We start from the raw sequence: 18,142 nt of genomic DNA on the forward strand, positions 1-18,142 counted from the left end.
CTAATATAAAATTAAATTAAATTTAAAAAAAATTATAGAAGTAATGCCTGCACAAGGTAAAAAAAAAAAAAAAGATTGGAAACAGTGCGGAAATACATAAAATAAAAACCCCTTCTCATGACCAGACTCAGCCCCATTCTTCAAAGGGGAACAGTGTCATGCATTTCCTTTTAGAAATTTATGTATAAGTTTTATTTATATGTATATGTATATGCTTTTTTAAAATGTAATATGTTAACTATATATGTATTCTGCACCAGTGTGTTTTCACTTTATATCTGGGAAATCTTTCCACGTAAAAACATAGACATCCATTTCATTCTTTTAATGTTTGTATAAGTATCTACTGAATCTACTATGATTTATTTAACTGATCCCCTATTGATAAGCATATAGGTTATTTCTAGATAGGGCTTTGTTGGTTTCAAAATAGTGACATTTAAATGAAAAAAAGAACCATCCCAGTGTTTTTAGATTGTCTCTCAAAGTTTTTTGGTTCAGCCCCTGGTTTGGTGAATTACTACCTTTATTTTCCTGTTCTAACATTGATCTTTAAAAAAAAAAATTTAAGTATTTTGTAATTAAACCTCTTCAAAATGTTAAATTGTTTGCTTCTCTTGCTAAGTGTTCTTGATGCAACATATTAAAATATTTAGGTAATAATAAACAGTCTCCAGCACTGCACCTAGTTGGGGTAAGTTTATCCCAAGTGGAGAGGCATAAAGAATCCTTAAGTGATTCTCTGAAAAATAACTAAGTAGTGACTTATAACTGTGTGGGTAGTGAATACCTCCAGAGAAGAGTTAAGGATACATTAATTTGTGAAAACACAAAACATTAAAAAATAAATTTAAAGCCAATAACTAAACTTTTAAAAAACTTTAGAAACAATACTCTGTGTTTAGTTTATCCTTAACATCCCATAACGTGCTTGCTGTCCTCTTTTGAGCTTCATAACATGAAAAGAGAGGCTACAGGGAGGAGAGGATCATCGCAATTCAATTTGTCTCAGGCGTCTGCTCTTACTAGAGGATTTACAGGCAGTTGTTTAACAAGGAAAACGGAAAATGTAGTTTAGGGAGGTGTCATGAGATTGTTATTACAGATGTTTTCTATCTCAGGACTAAGAATATATTCTCAATAAATATTTGTGAATGGAGTGGATATTTCCCACAGAATCAGAGCCAAGAGAGAGGTATAATCGTTTATAAAAAAAATACTCCTTAATGTTTTTTTGATATTAAGAATATTATGAAGAAAAACATGTCATGAAAATATAAAAAAGAAAATTAAAATCCTCTATTTTACCACCTAGAGACGATTATAATTTGCTGCTTTTTCTTATATTTTTTCTTCTCTGTTGCATTTATATGTATTTGCAATTTTGTTATATTCTAAATTATTCCTTAGAAACCTTTTTTCTCACTTATCGTGAGCATGTTCACACATCATTAAGCAGTCTTTAAAATGATACTTAGTTTCGTCAAGATTGCACAACTATTAAAACATTTTCCTGTTATCAGATATTTATGTTGTTAACCACTCTTTGGTATAACAAATACTATTATGATTATCCCTGTACACGAACATTTGGCAGCATCTCTGCTTATTTCCTTTGAATAAATTCCCTAGTGTGGAGTTTCTGTAAAAATGATACTATCAAATACTGTTACAGAAGGATGGTGCCAGTTTACTCTGCAACAACCATATCATGAGGTTATTTTGTAATCCATGGCTGTATTTCATAGCTAAAGTTTAAAATCATCCCAATGGGTATGATAAAGACACTGGCAACATGAGCAACCCATTGACAGCTCCAAACCTGGAGTAACCGTAGACTCTACCACTGGGCCCTGGGGTCAGGAAACTGGAGTTTGACCATTAGACATTAATCCAGCCCTCTCATTTAAGATAAGGAAACTGAGTTCAGGAGAGGTGAAAGAACCTGCTCCACAATATATAGCAGTTACTGGGGGACAAGAGTGAACACCCAGGTCTCCCTGTGTCCCAATTAAATTACTTTTTCCATTATGCAGCATTTCCCAAATCGAGGTTCATGAGATAATTTTAGGTAGACAAAATTTTATCTCAAAAGTAAAATTCAAATTTAAAAACCAATGAAAAATTTTTACTTCATTCCAAAGTATATTTGAAAAACAGCTAGCACACCAAATCTTGAATTTCACGAACATTATAGCTTATTAAATTAAAAAGCTGAGTCACTTTAAAGAAAAGTATATAGAAAATAATCGTTCAGCTATGGCAGAAAGGTTGCCATATGATTGCCCAAAGTTTGAGAAATGGCATTGCAGCTTAGTGCTTCTCAAAGATGTAACCCTAGACTGGATGGCTAACCCTTTTGAATTTTATTTGTTCTCATCTGTAAGTTGGGGAAGTAGATAATCTTCAAAGCCTCTGTCAGCTCCCAAGATTCTGTATGTCTAGCAAACTTTTATTATTACACCTATACAGCATAGGTCTGCCTAGTTATAATGATATTTACAGTAGAGCAAATTATTTTTATAATGGCAAAAAATTTCGTTTATAGTAGATAATATATTTACATTGTTTGGAATTCCAAAAAATATAAAACAACATTTAGTAAAAGATCCTTCCAAAACTATTCCATACATAGAACCTTTTGCTCATTCTTCCTTGTTTTTTTTTATTTTTCTTTTTTACACAAATGAAAGCAAACTGTACATACTGTTCTGGACCTTTAACAGTATAGCTTTCCATAAAGATTACCCCATTTCTTTTTTTCTAACAACTTTATTGAGGTATAATTTACATATCATATAATTTACTGATTTAAGGCTTATAATTCAATGAACTTTAGTGTATTTACAGAGTTATACAATCATCATCACAATTGATTTTAGAACATTTTCATCACCCCCCAAAACAGTCACTTATATCCATTTAGCAGTCACTCCCATTCCCACTCCACCCTACTCTGAGCCACTGGCAACAACAATTTACTTTTTGTATCTATTGATTTGCCTGTTCTGAACATTTCATGCAAATGGAATCATATAATATGTGGTCTTTCATGTCTGGCATCTTTTAGCACAATGTTTTCAAGGCTCGCTCGTGTTATAGTACGTATTGGTACTTCATTCCTTTTTATTGCCTAATAATATTACATTGAATGGATATACTCCATTTTGTTTATCCATTCATGAGTTATGGACAGGTGGGTGGTTTCTCCACTTTCTGTTATTTTAGGGGTGCACTAAAGTTTGTTTAAATAGTTTAAAGATCATTTGAAAAAGATGAACCTGATAATATCATCTCAAAAAAAGTAGGCTTTTGTTAGATTTTTAAAAACAAAACAAGTTAGGCTTTTTAAACTTCCATGGCTAGAATCTAGGCAAGTCGAAGAAGCTCATCTCTCCATCTGTTCATCCATCCATTCATCCATGCATCCAATTCATCTATGGATCCATTGAACACTTAATGTGTGCTAGGTACTGGAGGTACAGAGACAAATATATTTTACTTGGAGGTACCCACGGTTGGAATGTAGGAGTGAGGGGAGGTGGGAAAATGGCCATGTGTATTAGTCTGCTCAGGCTGCCGTAACAGAATACCACAGACTGGATGGCTTGAACTACAGAATTTTATTTTCTCATAGTTCTGGAGGCTAGGAGTCCAAGATCCAGGTCCTAGCAGAGTTGATTTCTGGTGTGGCCCTTCTTCCTGGCTTGAAAGTGGCTGCTTTCTCACTTTGTCCTCATGTGGCCTTTCCACTGTTTCGTACATTCCTGGTGTCTCTTCCTCTTATAAAGACACCAGTCAGATTGGATTAAAGTCCTACCTTTATGAACTTATTTAACCTTAATTACCTCTTTAAAGGTCCTATCTCTAAATACAGCTATATTAGGGGTTAGGGCTTCAACATACGGATTTGGTGTAGGTGGGGGATACAGTTATCCATAAACAGATAGTTTCAAAAGTGTGATAAGTGCAACAATAGAGACAAGTTGGTGACGTGGAAGTCCAGAGGAGGAACTTCTGGTTGCCTTGGAGACTGAACGACACTTCACTATGAGGGGCCCTTTAAGATGGATGTATCTTGAAAGATGAATACGATCAGGCGGCAGTGAGGAGACAGAGGCTTCTGCAAAGGCTAGGAGGATCCAGAGTATATGGAACTCCTTTCTGGGGGGTATTGTTTCAGGGTTGGCTGGGAATGGTGGGGAGGGAGTTAGGGGAGAGATAAGATGAGGCTAAACTCAAGGCCTTTTTTCAGTTCTTCATGAGAGTTTATCCTGAAACAGAGCAGGGAAGGGAGGAGTATAGACCTGGATGGGAACTCTAGGTGCTTCACTGGGTGATGGAGGGAGAACCAATGGTCGAGGGTAGTTTTTATTTTCAATATAATTCTTGTGAAATATCCCATGCATGAAAGTATTATAATTTCTATGTATGGGTAGAAGAAGAATAAAATGAATGCCCATTTATGCACCACCAGGCAGAAAATGAATACTTTTGGGGCCTCCTTCTTGCCCCTCTCAGAGTTAACCACTGTGTAGACTTGAATCTTTATTAGTTGAGAAAAGTTATTTTTAATACCCTTGATTGGGTATAAAGCTACCATTTAACTCATTCCCTGTCTTTCTGATAGTTTTCTTTTGATATGTTTTTAAAGTTTTATGTACTTTATTATATAACAATGCTAAAAGTAATTTTGGCGGGAACCAGGTTGATTCTCCATAGCCCTTTCTCTTGGCACATATAAAAGTCAACTGTTATTTATAGTTCGGTCAGGCCCTCTTTTGTACTTCATAGCTGCTCAAACACATTATTTAGAGCTCACTCAGATATGAGGTGTAGTTGGTTTGGGTAATGTTATAAGAATGACCAGATTTTAAGAGGAGATATATATAGAATTACAAATGGCTTTTTGTATAATACAAACTCTCATAACTCAGATTAATATATCTATGTTTTAGAATTTCTGATTATTATCCTTAAAATTAAAAGCTGTTTTTAACCTTCCCTATTTTCCTCTAACCTTCTGTTTCTATTTTCATTTGTGTTTAACTTTGTAGAATATTAACTTATTTGAATATTTAACTTTTAAACTAGCTGTTGTGTTTCATAGGTGTCGAAGCTCCCAAATTTGTTAATTTTGGAATTCAAAAGGAAATAGTATTTTTGTGAGGCATCTGTTCAGATACAATATTAAATTATAGACAATCAAGGGAGTAAAAATTAACCGAATGTTCAAAGAACATACTGGAAAAGAGTCTTTGCATATAATTTTCGGAGGGAGTAAAAATTGGAAACATAATAAACTGCTTAGACTTTGACATAGAGAGTTGAATCATGTTTTTCTTTTAAATAAACTCCAATGGAAACAATACAGGAAACTTTTGTGGACAAATGTTTACTTATATGAACATATATAACTTTATCACATAAAGTTGTTAGTGATACGTGAAAAAGATTATTAGACTATGCCTGAGACTATATCCTTTCACAAAACTTAAAATATTTGGAGTTTTTATATTATCAGTTTTAACAATAATTATTTCTGAGTAGTGATGGGATTATAAATGACCTTTTTTGTTTTGCTTACTGGGCAGTTTTCATCTTTCCTTTTAAAGTATATGGTTCAGTGTTTCATATTATCACTTCAAAAAGAAACCCTATTGCCATTAGCAGTAATTGCCCATTTATCCCCATAGCTCCCAGCCCTAGACAACCATAAATCTTCCTCTGTCTCTGTAGCTTATTCCGAACATTTCTTTTAAATGGAATGAACCAATACATGTCTTTTGTGTCTGACTTCTGTCACTTAGCATATTTTCAAAGTTTATACACTTTGTAACATGTATCAGTATTTCACTTATTTTTATGGCTTAATATAATTTTGTGTGGATATATCACATTTTATTTATCCATTCATCACTTGATGGATATTTGGGCATTCCGGTTTTTGGCTATTGTGAATAACATTGCTGTGAACATTCATATAGACATTTTTGTGTGGACATGTTTTTATTTCTCTTGAGTGTATATATATGTATATACATATACATATACATATATATATATATATACATGTGTATACGTATATGTGTGTGTGTGTGTGTGTGTGTGCATGTGTGTATACACACACGCACACCTAAGAGTGGAATTACTAGGTCATATGGTAACTGTTTAACCTTTTGAAAAAGTGCCACACTTTTCCACATTGGTTACACTATTTAAAATTCTAACAGGAATATATGAGGGTTTCAATTTAATTTTTGACAAATACTTGTTATTTGTATTTTTGTTTATAGCCATTCTAGTGAGTGTGAAGTGGTATCTCATTGTGTTTTCCATTTGTTACTTCTCTAATGACTGATGATTTTGAACATTTTTTTCATGTGCTTATTGGCCATTTGTATATCTCCTTTTTGTATTGAGATCCTTTGCCCATTTTAAAAAATGGGTTGTCTTTTTATTGTTGAGGTGTAAGAATTCTTTACATATTCTAGATATAAATTCCTTATCAAATATATGATTTACAAAAATGTTCTAGTCAGTAGATGGTCTTTTCACTTTTGTAATGGTGTTCATTGAAGCATAAAAGTTTATAATTTTAGTGAAAATCAGTTAAGAGTTTTGTAGTTTTAGCTCTTAGATTTAGGTCTATGATACATATTGAGTTAATTTTTTGTATATGGTGTGAGGTAGAAGCCCAACTTTATTAATTTGTATGTCTATTCATTTGTCCCAGCACCATTTCTTTAAAGGAATATTTTTCCTCCATTGAATTGTCTTGGCGTCCTTGTCAAAAATCAGTTGACCATAAATGTAAAGTTATTCTGGACTCTCAATTCTGTTCCATTAATCTATATGTCTTTCCTTAGTATCACACAGTCTCGATTGCTGTTTTGAACTCTGAGGTGTGTCCTCCAACTTTGTTCTTCTTTTTCAAGATTGTTCTGGCTATTTGTCAATTTCTGCAAAGTCATTAGCTGGGATTTTGATAGGATTGCATTTTCAAGGAGTATTACCATCTTACTGTTAACTTTCCTAATCTACAAATATGAGATGTCTTTCTACTTAGGTCTTCTTTAATTTCTTTCAACAATGTTATAGTTCTCAGATTTCCAGTTTTGTACTTTTTAAGAAAAGTGTATTGCTAAAGTTTTTTTTATTATTTATTTTATTTAAAAATTTTTTGTTGTTTTTGATGCAGTTGTAAATAGAATTGCTTTTTTAATTTCATTTTTAGATTGTTCATTGCTAATTTTTTTAGATTGATCTTGTACCCTATAACTTTGCTGAACTCATTATTAGTTCTAATAGTTTTTAGTGGATTCCTTAGGATTTTCTATATACAGGATTATGCCATCTGCACACAGAAGTCATTTTACTCTTCCTTTTTGGATGCCTTTTATTTCTTTTTTCTGGACTAATTGCCCTGGCTACCATTTCTGGTACAAGGTTGAACAGAAGTAGCAAGAGCAGGTCATATTTTCTTAACACTGTTCTTAAGAAAATATACTGGTAAAATTAGGTACTTTTTAAGTTAGTCTCATTATCTCAGTCCATTTATTGTCAGTAGTTGAAGGTTTAGAAGAGGGCTTGGCCTGATGATTGAGAAGTGAGGGAGGGACCAATACCAGTTTTAGTGACTCGGCCTTGGAGGAGAGCAAATTTTTACATTTTCTTCCCCATACACTGTTGATGAGGTTGAGCTCTACTTTCCCAGAGCAGTGGTCAAAAGCCTGGGGACAGAGAGGTGCACACATATTAAGTATGTGGACCTTCCCAACAGGTTATTTTAGTGAGTCCTTAGTGCTATCTCTTGGAACTCAGGCCCTCTCTTCTAGATATGGTCTATCAACCCTAGCAGCACACCTGTCAAATGGCATCCAGTTTTTAGGCAGTTAAAGTTTTATAAGTTTGACAATTTAGAATCTACTCCAAAGTCAATATGGTAATTCATGTCAAGAATTATGAAAACAGTCATATACTTTGCCCCTTTAATCTAACTCCTGGGACTTTATCCATCAGAAGTAATTCAGAAGACAAAAAAAAAAAAAAAAAAAAGAAAGAAGAAAAAGAAAGAGTATTAGATTTTTAAAAGCAGCAATAGAGAAAAACCAATTCTAGTTTAAATAATTTAAATGTCCACCAGTACTGTTGTGATAAAGTATATTTTATATATCAGATTAGATGTATGTTGATGGAGTATTATATAGTTACCAAAAATGACTGTATAAAGTCACCGAAAAATATTTACAAAATAATGCTAAGTAAGAAAAGTACACAAAATTATATATACAGAGATTACAATGGCATTACAATTCCAAATGTATGTAGCTTGGTAAGAGATGATGAAGAAATTAAAATACTGTTGCATAAGAATGACATAGTTATGGATGATATTTTTGAGTTGTTCATAAATTCTTTCCCAGAGTTTTTTATTAATAAAAATATAATATCACAGTGCTAATCTGGTCAAAAATTGAGCTGTAACAGCAGCATCTATTTTAGAAGATTAGAAAGTCTCTATAGCACTTAAACTGAGCCACTTAATAATAATGGCTATTTCAAATTCTTATTTAAAAGTACAGAAAAGTGCAAATATGTAAATAAAATCACATAATTCTATCATGCAGAGAGATGGCTACTATTAACGTATTTGTCTATAGCTTTCCATTATTTTTTCTGTCTGTACATTTACATTTTTATATTTTACATAATAAAAAATTTGAAATAGGCATTGATTATTTTGTAACCTCTGTTTTTATCACAAAAGTCAATGCACATTTTCATATTAGTGTGCTCTCCAGAGGTCTTTGCGCAACCACTTTCTGGAAACCTGGAATGGGATAAAACAGATGTACTTGCTGATTTGCTTTTCCCCCTCATTCTGTGGTAGAAATTGGTGTGTTAGCCAAGACTTTCATTGAACAAGGGAAGCTCATCCCAGATGATGTCATGACTCGGCTGGCCTTTCATGAGCTGAAAAATCTCACCCAATATAGCTGGCTATTGGATGGTAAGTGAAGTGTTGTGAGCATTTCAGCTGCCTAAAATAATGTGTTGGCAGGAGAGTGAGCATTTCATGGGCTACAGACAGATATCACAAATGGTGGGCAAAGAGCCTACATTCTGCCACTGACCACCTGAGACCTTGGGCCAGTCATCTCTATGTCCACTTCTTTATCCAAAGGGAAGGAGGGAAGTGGACTGCATGATTTCTAAGCTCCTTCAGATGTGACTTTAGTTCTTCCCCCTCCTTTGAGAATATTTTATCGGGAGGGTGGCTTACCACAGGAAAAAAAGAGAGAGAGGGAAGGCTAGAGGGTGACTTACAATCGCTGGAATCTTTTGCCAGGCAGAGGTGTGGTGGAATCCTTGAGGACCAATTGATTTTTAGTTTCTAAAGAGAGAGAAATATTCATTGTAAGGAATAGGCTCACATGTTATGGAGGCTGACAAGTCCCAGGATCTTCAGGGTGAGTTGCTAACCTGGAGATCCAGGAGAGCAGATGGTGTAGTCTAAAGGCCAATAGATTTGAGACCCAGGAAGAGCTAACGTTTCAGTTTGAGTCTAATGCAGGAAAAAGCCCATGTCCCAGCTCCAAGGCAGTCTGGTGGGAGGAACAGCCTCTTTATTCAGGGCGGGGGGGCGGTGCGGGTCAGCCCTTTTGTTCTCTTCGGGCCTTTGATGGATTAGATGAAGCCCACTCACATTAGGGAGAACAATCTGCTGTACTCAGCCTACTGATTTAAATGTTAAATTCATCCAAAAACACCCTCACAGACACACCCAAAATGTTGAACAAATATCTGGGCACCCTGTGGCCCAGTCAAGATGACACATGAAATTCCATTCATGTCATGACACACAAAATTATCACAGTTGCCTTGCAGCTGTGATCAGCCTGCCTGGTGTTACTGCTTTTGTTCAGATTGCTCAACATTAATTCTCTTTCTTCTTTCTTTTTCCCTGCCTTCCAATCCTTCCTTTCTTTCTTTTTTTTTTTTTTTTTTTAATTTGTAAAGGTTTTCCAAGGACACTTCCTCAGGCAGAAGCCCTGGATAGAAATTATCAGATAGACACAGTGATTAACTTGAATGTGCCCTTCGAAGTCATTAAGCAGCGCCTTACTGCGCGCTGGATTCATCCAGCCAGTGGCCGAGTCTACAACATGGAGTTTAATCCTCCCAAAACTGTGGTGAGTAGTCGTGGTATGACATGGTCTTCCACATAGCACACTGTCTCTGAGTCCTCTTGCCCTCACAGACAGAAGTTTTATGCCCTTGGAAATCCTGCCTGATCGAAACTTCTGAGGGAATAATCTCAGGTTACTTGGTATAGTCAACTTCGCTAGTCTACTCAGCTTGTTAGTAAAGGCGTCCCCAGGAATAATAGGGGTTTGTCATTCCTTCAAAAGCATTTACTGATTTCCTTCTGTGCCAGGGAGTATGTTAGGAGTTGGGGCAATAGAGATTAGGGACACCTTGGTTTACTTAGGGCTTGCAGTTGAGAGTCCTAGTCTGTAGCTGACTCTTTTTGTACACATGTTGTCAACATAAGTTTATGTCCAAACCTGTAGAGAATTACTATAAAAATTCATTTGAGCCAAACAGAGGATATGCCTGGAAGCAAAATCTTAACAGAATGAGAAGAATGCCTCCTAGAATAGCAGTTTGCAGCTTCTCTTATGCATTTTGAATTAAAGAAGGAACATAAAGAAGATTACATGAAGGTAAGAGAAAGTAAGTCAGGGATTGGATTATAGGATAGTTAACAAGATTGTGTGCTTTCTTGACAGTGGTTATACTTCTGAGGGCTCTGAAAAGAGATACTTGAAAGGTGTGTTAACCTAGATGAACAGAAACAATGGACAGGACTTGATTCAAGCAAAGATAAACCTTTTACTAAAGAAGTTAGTACCCACCATGACCTGTCCAGTTAGGAATTTATGATCAGTGAGGTTACTTTCCATAGAACCCCTTTTTCATCCACAATATGAAATTATTTAGAGGCCGCTTAGAAAATCTTGTACTCTAAGAAGCAGAAGACTGACACTGTGGAAGTGATCCTGGGGTCTTATGGGGCTCTACATTGCAATGCTCTGGGTTTGGATTCGATTCTGTTTGTTTAAAAAGCCCATTTGTGTGTTTGGTGCTTGCGTAGAGATGATGTCTGTCTAAAAATCATGTAACTGCTCATAAACACATCCTTCAAAAATAAGATGTTTGATACCAGCCTGTTTTAATTCCTGTTTAGGGCATTGACGATCTGACCGGAGAGCCTCTCATTCAGCGTGAGGATGATAGACCAGAGACGGTTGTCAAAAGACTGAAGGCTTATGAAACTGAAACAGAGCCTGTCCTGAAATACTACCAGTGAGTCTGTCGCTTTTCAGAACTTCTCTTGCAGGATGAAGCACTAAAGGCAGTTTTTTTGAGTATCTGTTATTTACAGCCAAAATGCTTAAATACCAGAAGATCCCATTCAAATTGGTTTATAATAAAGGAAATTTATTAGTGCAACAGAGAAGTCCGGAAGATAGGTCGGGCATCAGTCGCCCCTAGGTCTGACTAGAGTTTTTGCCATTCTGTCAACTTTGTGTTGTCTTTGTCCTTAGGCTTCCTGTAGATAGCTGCCAGAAACAGCCCTTTCATGAAGGGTCACTTTTCCCCCATTGAACAAAAGCCCCGAGCATCATGCAGATTGAACCCACTTGAACAGCCACTGTGGTCAGGGAATGCCCTGCACTGGCCATTTAAAGCCTAGGTTACTGCCCATTCCTGAACTAGTCACTGGGATGGGAAGGAGTAACTGATTAGTCCACACCTGAAACTGGGAGTGGGTCAGTCTCACCCAGACTCTGCTGTCTGGTGAAGAGAGGGCTGGAATGAATGTCTGGGAGGCAAACCTAATAATACCCACTACCTGTGCCAGTGGAGGATACTATATAGCATATAAGACTCAAATGACAACCAATCCTCAGATCATTTATTTATCTAATAATCATTAAAAGCTTATGTTCTAACATAGTTTTGTCTGCTCTTCAGAGAACTCATACTACACAACAAATATGGGATCTATACTGAATTAATATTTGACTTAGGCTAAGAAACAATCCAGTTTCCTTTCCCTCTACTCACAGAGGATTGATCGCAACCCCTTTTAATTCATTCACTTACTGAATGATGATTCAGTGTCAGCACAGTACAGTGTTGCAGTTAGAGCACAGACTCTGGAGCCAAACTGCCTAAATTCAAATCCCAGCTCACCATTTATTAACTCGGCCTTCTCCTCTATAAAATGGAGGTAAGAGTAGAGAGTTGAAGAAGAGAATTAATATGTGTAACTCTAATTGTTTCTGACATAGTAAGCACTTTATAATTATCAGCTATTGTTACTGTAATAGGGTAAGTGTGCAGTGAAATCTAAAGCAATTGTCTGCAAACTGTTTTAATAGTTGTTTCTGGAGGGTAAAATTTTAAGAGAGTTGATGATTCACCTTCTGCAGTAGCTGTTACTATAATTTTGTGATTGGTATAATGAGCCTGGTTCTGCAGATTGCCAGCACCGTGACCCTGGGCAAGGTATTCAACCTCTGTGCCACAAAGTTTTCATTTGTAAAATCAGAGCAATATTAAATAGTAACTACTTATATGGTTATTAAGGAAATTAAGTGAGAGAATCCATGTAAAGACTTACAACAGCCCTAGCACTATTAAATCACTGTTAGCTATTACTTTGTTGACACTATGCTAGGCCCCTGGTCCACACAGATTATTAGACCCAGTCCCTGCCAAACCCCAAGAAACTCACCTATCTGTGAATGAGGCAGAGAGCTGGGTAAACAATAGTTATCATATAATGCACTTAAATCAATCAGGAACCTAATTCACATTAGTCTAAGCAAAAGGGAAATTTATTGGTCATGTAACTAAGAAGTCCAAAAGTAGAAGCTGGGTCCAGGTGTTCAATCAGTGTTACCATGCCTCATCACTCTCAGCTCCATTTTCCTGTATTGGCTTCAGTCTTAGGTGGGCTCTTAGTGTGTGAGCCTCTCAACACTCCAGCTTACCTGATCAGTTTAGCTAACCCAGCAGAAAAGAGAGCCTCTTTGTCAGCAGAAGTCCTGGAGTTGGCACTGATTAGCTCATGTCCATTCTCGAAGCTGAGAAGTAGGGACAGCCCCACCCAAATCTCGTGGACCCAGTTTCTCATGGTGAAGAAGTTGTTTCCCAAAAAGGAGTTTGTTTTTCACTTAAAATTAGCCAGAAGAAGGGTGACCACATTGTTGGGCTGATAACAACACTGCAAGGCTATTAATAAAGGTAATCACTGAATGCAGTGGAAGCAGGGATTGATTCTATCAAAAAGTGGGAAGTTGGGGAAGGCTGCAGAGATGAAATGAATGACCCAGGTCCCTATCTTAGGAGATAACCTCGTTTTTCTAGGCTTCTGGCATTTGCTACCTCTTACCATTTTCTGAAGCTTTTTCCTTCCAAACTCCCACACATAGAACTAGGGCTGGACTTAACCAAAAACTCAAAGTGGTATTTGCAATAATCCTAGTGATAGTTACTATTGCTTTTTTTTTTTTAAAATGGTTTAAAAATTTTGTTAAATTTTTAATTCTGATTTCAAGAGACTAATTTCATCTATTTTTTACGTTAGAATTTTATTTTTTATTGTGACATTGGTTAACAAAATCCAGTAAGTTTCAGGTGTACAATTCAACAGTAAGGCATATATATATATATTGCATTGTGTTCACTGCCCATAGTTAGATTTCTTCTGTCACCACATTTGTCCTCTTTTAAACCGTCTACCTCCCCTCCCCCCGACTCTCTGGTAACCACTAGTCTATTGTCCATGTCAAGCATTGCTTTTTTAAAATACCGAGTTGTATTGTTTTTAAAACTCAGCTGTGGGACATTCATAGAGTAATTAGATCTCTGTTTACAAACACGATGCTCTTTTTAGAGGACCAATAGTTGAAGCTGGTTCCATTTTATTACACAGAAGTTAAAAATGACAAATTTTCATCCAAAGTACAGCTTTAGGATGAATAGGTGCCTGTAGTTGTGCCCTCAACAATTAACCCACTTGTGACATTGGCTTGATTATAAAGTAGCTCTTCTAGAGGCTTATAGCTGGTAAAAAGCTTGTTCTCTTGAAAGCTTTACAAGATGGCTGTGAATTTAGAAGCAGGACAGTTCTGATATGCAAAAATACTGTATTTGCATAATGTCTTTCTTTAGCAGATGTTTCTTACCAAGAAAATAGTGGGAATTATTTAAGTTAGTCTTAACCGTGGCAAATTTTATGAGGAATTAAGAAAGGAATGCATTTGTCCCCAGTGAAAGCTCTGAAAATTTAGTGAAAAGGTTGCGGAGGCATGATGGATCCTGTCTTTGGAAAGAATAAACCAGAGTTCCTCAGTTGCTCTTTATACAGCCATTAAGCCAGTGTGTATGAGTGGGGTTGAAAGAGGAGAGTAAGCAAGCAGAGTACCAAGATCTGTGTAGAGAATCTGTGCCTTTTGAAAAGCAACCCCAGGATTCTGATTCTCCTCACCATTTATTTTATCCCCAGAAAACGGGAGTAAATAGACTGGTCGCTGGTCTGGTGACAAGTCAGACAAATCTTCCCGGTGAGAAATGGAGAAACACAATAGGAAACAATAAATACAATACTTTTTATTTCCCTTTCCCCTAAAACTCAGAAGAGTAGCATAGAGGAAAAAATAAACCTAGGTGAAAAGAAGGAAGCACTATCATGTACGAGAAAGCTGTTTTGCAAATGGGTAGTAGACAAAAAAAGCCAAGGGATGTCCTGGCATCTGGCAGGCTGTATGTTTAGAAATGTTGGTGATTTGGGCTGTTACTTTACATTTCTAACCACAGTTTTATCAGTAAAATAAGGAAACTTGAACTATAGTAAGGATTAAATGAACTATTATATATAAAGCACTTAGTACATGTTCAATAAATGATACGTGCTATTATTTTTAAGTAACCATTTTGGTAACCCAGAGGGTACAACTGAAACTAAAATCTAGGTTTTCCAGTGCCCAGCCAAGTGCCGTTCTCTCTTGATAACACACACCTACATTTACTGAGGCCCCTAAATCCACATTATGCTCTTTAAAAGTCACTTATTAGAAAGACTCAGGCCTGTGTTTTTTGTTTCTGTCACCTTTAGGAAAAAAGGGGTATTGGAAACATTCTCTGGAACAGAAACCAACAAGATATGGCCTTATGTATATGCTTTCCTACAAACAAGAGTTCCACAAGTAAACCAAAAAGCATCAGTTACTCCATGAGGAAAAGTATGTATAACTAATAAGATGAGAAGCTCCTCATCTGAGCATTTGGAAGCTCCTTGTCCTAAGACTCTGACATGTATGAATTCTTTGAAAATGTTAGAATCATTTCTACTGATTTTATTCTGGAAAGTAAGGATGTGCCAAATAAGTCAGATACTGAAATTCATCTTTTGAAATCATCTAGTGTGTTTTATCCAGTTATCTTCTATGAGTGCACAATTCACAAGTATCAGAGATGTCTAATGAAACTTTTGAAAAATTGTTTGGAGAATAATTAAAAGAGCAATTGGTAGTAATATAACTTTTGTTCAGAAGAGTAAGTGGTTTATAAAATTTCTGTATTTTTCGGGAAAAAAAATTCCGTCATTTGAGAAAAGTATCTCATCAGAGGCTTTGGCTTAGACTGATGCTGAAAAAACATCTCTAGCACTGTGACACATGGTTTTGTGAGACACTATGTCTATAAAATTCCAGAATAAAAGCAACTGGATTTAAGATTTTTAGGATGCAAATTCACTACTGCCTCTCCACTAAGAAATTTATAAGCTAGTCATATATGTTGTATTTATTGTTGTTAAGCATACCTTCAGGTTACTCAGAATTTTCAATTTGCTATAAAACTGTATCAATTAACAGATAAGAAAGTATTAATTTCCTATGACTTCTTTTCTTTTGAAAATACATGTGTACTGAGGGATACGAATTATGTTAGAAATGGACATTATACGTTCTTGGAAAAGCACTAAAGTTGAATTTTCAACGGAAAATGTAAAGACCTATGTTTTCAGATGTTACTTAGGTTAAGAGATATGCTTTAGGATCTACTTGTCAGTTTCTCTTTCTGATCAAAATGTGTGATCTACCTTGAGGAATAGCATATGAAAGTACACACACACACAAAGAAAAGAAAATCTATGGCACTAGGTAAAGTAAGCATGCTGTGTCATTAGGAAATAGAAATAGATCATGTTTGCCTGGATAAAATTCTCTTGACAAATATAACAATCATAATTAGTAAACAGGTATGGCAATGAAAAAGATTTATATGACAGGTTAAAAAGGACCAGGAAACTAGTTTGCTGAAGGAGTTTATTCCTAATCAAAGAAATTGACACTGGCTAGCATTCACTGTCATCATATCTTAAGGGTAAAGAACTCTGCTGGTAAATGTAACCTGAGCAGCCATTTTAAAATCAAAATGATTTGATTTCTTAGTGGGGCAACAGGGATGCATGCTTATGTACTATGGTCTGGTAAAAAGATTGAGAGGCAAAGAAACCTGACTATATATTCAGTGGCATATTTACTTTTACTTTACTTGGTGCCAAATCAAATGAAACAAGTCCCTGTACAAGTTATTATTAACTGCCTTTGAAAATTTTGCCTGCTTTATTCTAGGCACTTAAAATACAAATGCCAGTAAATGGTTCTTATGTATCACTTTGTGGGGGGGAAAAAACCTTATTTTCCTTTCTATTTTTTAAAATTCAATATTGATCTTTCAAAATGGACCAAGGCTTTTAAAAAGGATTATAGTAAACATTCCACTCTTTACAAAACTTTCTATAATGCGTTAATCGAATGTCAATATTGTGTGTTTTCTAAAAATGTCCTGTACTAAAGAATTACCTCTGTGTTAACAGGCATACATCAGTATTAAGGTATTAGCATACAGTTCAATTTTAGAACTGTAGATATTATTTTCTCTTTGGTAGTCACAGGGCCCACTCCATCTGACCTTTTGTCCTGCTGCCCTGAAGTCTTACTGGTTTCTGAATTAGTAACTGATTTCTAATTGTTTAAAAAGGGTACACAGGCTGGCTTCTATTTATGCTACACTTTATCTCCTGCTGTAGTAATGCAGCTATACTGGCCTTCTTGACACCCTTAGGACATCTGAAAATCAAAAACGGGTAGAAGAACATGGCTCTTAAGACTCTTCTTCCCTGTGACTATTCTCTCCTCATCCCCAAAACACTTAACCCAAAGTTTTGCACATACATCCATTACTTTGGGAAATGCCTGCACTATTACGTTTTTCCTTCATTAAAGCAAAAAGAATTTGTTTTATGCTTAATGTCATAGGTGGTTCTGATGACCATTATCATAGCTGAGCACATCCTGCAAAAAAACCCATAATGCCATAATGCCTATCATTATGATTTATGTGCCACATGGATATATGTCTGGTGCTTAATGGCATGGCTAGAAGCTACAATGCCTTTAAAGCTAATGAGAACAGTACTTCAACCGATTTCTGTGTTTTTTGGAGTACAGTAATTTTGGTACACCTTTTATAAGCAGAGTGTGCTATGGGAAATGGAAAGTGACAATTAGTACCACCTAGAAATTTTATTTCAAAATTGTATTTGAAATAGGTTAAATACTGGCTCAAATTTCTAAACCCCTGCCCATAGTTACTTTCCCCCAGTTATTTACAACGGCATTCCAGCAAAGTAAATTATTTTGGGTACTCAGTTTGTGACAAAACTTATCTGTTAGTAACAAATCATGGTAATTACAGACCTCAGTTTTAATTGCTGTAATACCTGCAGTCAACAGCAAGAATAAATATGTATTTTAAAACATGCTTATAAGCTGTGTCTTTTCACTGACAAAAGAAAATATTCCCAGGAGCATTTGAGATCTGGCTCCCTGGCATATGTCATCAGTTTTGGCTCAAATAAACTCGTAAGAAAATATTCCCAGACACTGGTAAACTTCAGAAAGTTTTCCTGTCTTTGCAATCCAATATTGTGATTTGGAAGTTACAGTTTTAAAACTTTAAAACACAAAATAATCTACTTAACGCTCCTAGTAAA

At 35.7% G+C, this 18,142-nt stretch overlaps 2 protein-coding genes across 6 annotated transcripts in view; one reads left to right on the forward strand and one right to left on the reverse strand.

Annotated features, from left to right (window-relative positions):
* The window catches only part of AK3 (adenylate kinase 3), a 19,645-nt gene extending 1,735 nt beyond the window's left edge, over positions 1 to 17,910 (forward strand). For 2 of the 3 annotated variants that reach the window (XM_011376659.2, XM_011376658.2), the window contains exons 2-5: positions 8,894 to 9,013; positions 10,024 to 10,196; positions 11,255 to 11,373; positions 15,197 to 17,910. In XM_011376659.2, the coding sequence (XP_011374961.1) occupies positions 8,953 to 9,013; positions 10,024 to 10,196; positions 11,255 to 11,373; positions 15,197 to 15,317 (474 nt within the window). In that variant the 5' untranslated portion in view covers positions 8,894 to 8,952 and the 3' untranslated portion in view covers positions 15,318 to 17,910. The remainder of the gene's footprint in view (positions 1 to 8,893; positions 9,014 to 10,023; positions 10,197 to 11,254; positions 11,374 to 15,196) is intronic. The other variant, XM_023521280.1, reaches the window with a different exon arrangement.
* CDC37L1 (cell division cycle 37 like 1) overlaps positions 7,524 to 18,142 on the reverse strand; it is a 32,442-nt gene continuing 21,823 nt past the window's right edge. Inside the window, exons 7-8 of one of the 3 annotated variants that reach the window (XM_011376657.2) lie at positions 9,331 to 9,397; positions 7,524 to 8,003 (exon numbers count right to left, since the gene is read on the reverse strand). In XM_011376657.2, coding sequence (XP_011374959.1) covers positions 8,002 to 8,003; positions 9,331 to 9,397 — 69 coding nt within the window. In that variant the 3' untranslated portion in view covers positions 7,524 to 8,001. Of the gene's footprint in view, positions 8,004 to 8,146; positions 8,834 to 9,008; positions 9,398 to 18,142 lie in introns of those variants that run through there. The other 2 variants (XM_011376655.2, XM_011376654.2) reach the window with 2 other exon arrangements.

This window comes from Pteropus vampyrus, unplaced genomic scaffold (genome assembly GCF_000151845.1).
Source record: "Pteropus vampyrus isolate Shadow unplaced genomic scaffold, Pvam_2.0 Scaffold301, whole genome shotgun sequence".
Taxonomy (NCBI): domain Eukaryota; kingdom Metazoa; phylum Chordata; class Mammalia; order Chiroptera; family Pteropodidae; genus Pteropus; species Pteropus vampyrus.